Source organism: Physeter macrocephalus, unplaced genomic scaffold (assembly GCF_002837175.3).
Source record: "Physeter macrocephalus isolate SW-GA unplaced genomic scaffold, ASM283717v5 random_608, whole genome shotgun sequence".
Lineage (NCBI taxonomy): Eukaryota > Metazoa > Chordata > Mammalia > Artiodactyla > Physeteridae > Physeter > Physeter macrocephalus.
Window position 1 is genome coordinate 30,295 of NW_021145970.1, and position 4,853 is coordinate 35,147.

At 50.7% G+C, this 4,853-nt stretch overlaps 1 protein-coding gene across 1 annotated transcript in view; it reads right to left on the reverse strand.

Annotated features, from left to right (window-relative positions):
* The window catches only part of CAPN13 (calpain 13), a gene marked incomplete at both ends in the record, with an annotated part of 46,109 nt that overhangs the window by 29,272 nt on the left and 11,984 nt on the right, over positions 1-4,853 (reverse strand). The window contains 2 exon segments of the mRNA XM_028486102.1: positions 3,116-3,190; positions 4,122-4,296. Coding sequence (XP_028341903.1) covers positions 3,116-3,190; positions 4,122-4,296 — 250 coding nt within the window.

Sequence of the window (4,853 nt, forward strand, 5' to 3'; positions counted from 1 at the left end):
TTGGGCCCTTGTCTGACTGTGTCACTTCTTTTTTTTTTTTTTTTTTTGCAGTACGCGAGCCTCTCACTGTCGTGGCCTCGCCCGTTGTGGAGCACAGTCTCCGGACGCGCAGGCTCAGCGGCCACGGCTCACGGGCCCAGCCGCTCCACGGCATGTGGGATCTTCCCGGACCGGGGCACGAAGCCGCGTCCCCTGCATCGGCAGGCGGAGCCTCAACCACTGCGCCACCAGGGAAGCCTGTTGGTGATCACATGGGCCTTGGCCAAGCGCCTCAGGGGTAACCTTCGAGGCTAAGGTCACAGCTGCATCTGAGAATGGGCGGGCTTTCTTGCTTCACTCTCCTGGCTGCTGACTGTACCCTGACCCTGGTCAGATATCTCAGAAAGGGTGCCACTGGGAAAGAGGTGATCCAGGTTATCTATCCTAGGATAATAATTCCTTGAAAGTATTCTCTTCAATGCAAGCTCCAGAGGCAGTTAATTGTTATTCCTAGAAAAAAAATGGCTTCATGGCTAATGGTAGATTAAAACCAAGCTGTACTTATATTGTTAATACAGGCCTTCTCAGAGCCTTTAACATGTTAATATCCAAATACTGCTTTCACAGAGCATCTCACCAGTCTGGAGCTCCTTAGAGCACAGGCTGGGAAGTGTCAGCAGCCACAGAGTGGCAAGAATGGTGGGAATGGATCCTGCAGGACACACGGTCTTCAGCACCTACTGTCACAGGAGTGGCCTGTTCAGACTGATCAGTGTGTTAGAAGAACAACTCAAAGTGTGTGCCGTGGGGGAGGAAACATCCGGGCCGTGAGCAGAATCACTGGGAGCCCAAACCCCAGCCAAGGCCGCACTTCCACTCCCCAGTTCACCTCCATAACCTTGGCCCTTGGTGTTTACTTGGCTGCTCTGTAAGCCGGCAGTCACTGCCATCCCCATATGCCCAGCCTCTGCGGGACGCACATTCCATGGCCATCCGGACCTCTGGATACACAAGTCCCTTCTCCCCTGCATTCAGAGGAGAAAGAAAGGCCGTCTCAATGTATAACAAGGGCCTTGCCAGGAATGGCCAGCACATCACGCAGGTACCATGGCTCCTTCCTTCCATGCCCAGCACAGATATCATTCACCGATCACAGCTCTCTTTTTCCAAATCTGGAAGCAGAGCCAAAGTCTTGTCAACACAGTAATCCAGGCAGCATTGCCTGGATCAAGGCTGGCACACAAGAAAGCTGACTTTCTCTCCCTAACCTAGACTTGTCCACGTTGGGGATGGGGAGCTACGGTGAGCAGAATGTCCATCCGTGGCCAGATGTGATGATGGTATTGCCTGTCTCCACTGAGAATTCAGAGAAGGGCATGGGAGATTCCAGAGGAAGAGCATCTGGAGCCACTGGGACTGGGATCTCTTATGGCTTGGGTTTATCAGGGCCTCTTCCTTGCTTGTGGGAAATGTCATTTGAGCTCCTCCCATATTCTATGATGGAGAATCCGTGATGTCATCCTCATAGGCCAAAGACAAATGCATTCATTCACTCATGCAAGCACAATCATCCATTGATCCAACAAGCATTTATTAGGTGCCTACTCTCCTCCAGTTGCTGTGCAGAGGAAGCATTTTGGTACTGATTTCCTTAGAGAGGAAGGCGGGAGACAAAATATTGCCCTGTTTTTTTTGTTTGTTTGTTTGTTTTGTTTTGTTTTATTTTTTAACATATTTATTGGAGTATAATTGCTTTACAATGGTGTGTTAGTTTCTGCTTTATAACAAAGTGAATCAGCTATACATATTCATCTATCCCCATATGTCTTCCTTCTTGCGTCTCCCTCCCACCTTGCCTGTTTTGCAGATTGGAACATTCACCCAAACACAAAACAGTGGAGTAACTGGCCTTAGGTCAATGGACAGGAGAGACAGACTGACATGCAGAGAGGGAAGGCAGATATGAGAAACGGGCCATAAATAGAAGCTGATACTCTGCGTTCCTTGGCCCATAAATACCTGTGAAAAATGGACCCTGGGGTTTGCGACACTGTCTCTTATGACCTAGAAGACATTATCAGACCTCAAGAGTTGTGAGAACCACAGAGATGGGGGAACATCTGTGGGAAATCATCACAAGGCCAGGAAGTGCTGTCCCTGCACGGCTGCGTGATAAGCATAGATGGCAACTGAGGAGTCGTGGTGTCTGGGCCCAGCCATTTCAAGCAGCTGTGTCACCCTGACCTTCCCCTCTCAGGTGTTGGCTTCTCACTTATGAATCGAGGAGGCTGGACTTTAGTAGCGTTTTCCAGACCAAACACTACTGCACACACTGATGATATGCGTTTTTGTCCACCCAAAGTGGGTTGTTGCATCAAGGGGAAACACTCACTGTCCCCCAGTAGCCATCCTCCCCTCATTCATGGGAATAAAGTTCTAGCTGGGCATATGGCAGCCCAGCTAGACGGTATGTTTCCCAGACAACCTTGGGCCTCAGGGTGGCACATGACTAGGTCCAGACTCATGGGATCTGAGAGGAAATGGTGTGTGCCTTTACTGATACATGCCTTCCTTAGGGATGTATAAGCGTCCCCGGCCTCTTTCTCCTCCCCCGGCTGGGAAATGAGGGGACCTGAGGCAGCTTCCCTGGGCTCACAGGTAGAAGCTCCATGTTGCAGACGGCACAGTCAGCTACCAGCTCTGGAGTCACCTGCCTAGCTGAGAAGTGAACTTGATCTTGTTTGAGCCCCTGCATTTTTGAGTGTCTTTGTCAGAGCAGTTTAGTTGGTACGTAACAAATAAAACCCTTTCGCGGCAAAATTTCCTCCAAAGTCAATTGGGTAGTTAATTCTGCTTTCTTTTTGGGCTAATCCCCCAGCCTAGTTAGACACTCTGCCTGTCTGAGGCCATTCAAGGATAGTAAGATTTTTGGTGGGTCCCTGGGGGATGAGGATACTGGGCACCAGAACTTCTGGATGAGGAGAGGGAATGAGGTTGTCCATGATGGGCCTGGACATGGTGGAGGCAAGGGTGATCACTACTTGTTTCAGCTTGTTGGGCTCACCGAGGCAAGTGATTCTGACTCCTGTGTAGGGGAGCAAGAACCCTGGGGCACCGTGTTCATGGGGAGCCTTACCTGCTCAGCGCCAGTCACTGTGCAGGCATGCCGACTCACCAGCCCGTTTGCCATCCTCGTGGACTCACTTGTCGGCTTCAAAGGAGGAAAGCAGACCAAGCGTTAAACATTCACACATTCTTCAAAAAGATAGAAAAGCACTATTCAATCAGCAGCTGGCCTGTGGCCAGATGAAAAGCATCCCACTGACTCACGTTGGAATGGCATGTGTTCCTGGATTTCTTTCCTAGCGAGGCAGAGTTTGAAGGCTGTAGGGTGCTTGAGGCCCCAGCATTTGACACCTCAGGAGACCACCCCATGAGAGACAGAAGGCCACTGAGTCCCGAGGACGTGGGCTGCTGGCTTCTCCAATTACTTGCTATCAATGAGACACAACACAAGATATAACTTCTGGGCATTTAGTGGGAGTTGGGAAGACCTACCACCTCCAAGCTATGAGGGATTGGGGTTTAAAGTGCATTCGGGTTTCATGTGGCATTTCAGACTAGGGGTGTGTGACTCAAAGCCCACATGGTTAAAGAGTGAAGAAAGTGTCCTCAGGGATACGGTGTTGGCTGTCTCAGAACAGACTCAAATAATCTGGAGGGTCATTCAGGCTTTGCAGAATGGGGCACTCTGCCTTTGGGATGCTGCCTTTAAAGCCAGTGAGAATCAAAGGGCGTCCGATCACTCTGGACCCCACTAGTTCCGGTCACAGGGAAGCACTAGGCAAAGGCTTCAGTATCAGACAACAGCATCTGAACCCCTGCTCAGCCACTCACTGGCTGTGTGATGGTAAGCATCTTACTTAGTCTCTCTGAGCCCATTTCTACTTCTGTAAGTGAATTCTGCAATCCCTATTTCAGTTGGAGGGCTACTGTGAGGATTAAATGAAGTGGTGTCGGTAAAGCACAGCATCAGTGCTCCGTGATGGTCACTTGGCCATTCCCCTGAATGGGCCAGGGGCTGAACACTCCCGGGTGAGGAAAGGCTCGAACCCGTGCAGCGAGATTCCTGGTCTACCCACCCCGGCCAGGGTGCTGCAGGTCATGAGGGAGCCTGCCTCGGCTACCATCTTCACCGTTGTCATCAGGTCAGACGAGGAGGAATGCAGGCTGATGTTGGTGACCACCCCTCCCGTGAGGTCCACCAGGGCATCAGGGAGGTAGCCATAGTGTAGGTTGACATAGGACCCATGAAACCTGGGAGGGATAAAGGCAGATCAACCCCTGTGGTGCCTTTGGTGCCCCCAGAAAGGGAGGTGGTACCCGGACTTCTGCATATTTCCCAGGAAATGGACTTCCCAACCACCCCCGGGCTGTGGCAACCTGCCCACCTTCTGTTCTCCTGGATAAAGAATCTAGCGATGTGCCACCATTATCGCTGCCTTCCCCTGGTCTCCTGGGCCTGGGGAGCCCCACAGGTGGCAGTATTGTATAGAGCTTAGGAATGCAGGTGCTGGAGCCACAGGCCAAGGGTTGAATCCCAGTCTCACCAGATATTTAGCTGCTTCACCTTAGACAAGTTACTTAACCTCCTAGGGCTGGGCTTAGCGTAGTGCCTGGCACATGGGAAGCCTTTAATAAAGATTGGCTATTATTATGATAAGGATCCACTGTTTCAGTATGGAGGTTCCTTAAAAAACTACAAATAGAACTACCATACGACCCAGCAATCCCACGACTGGGCATACACCCTGAGAAAACCATAATTCAAAATGAGTCATGTACCACAATGTTCATTGCAGCTCTATTTACAA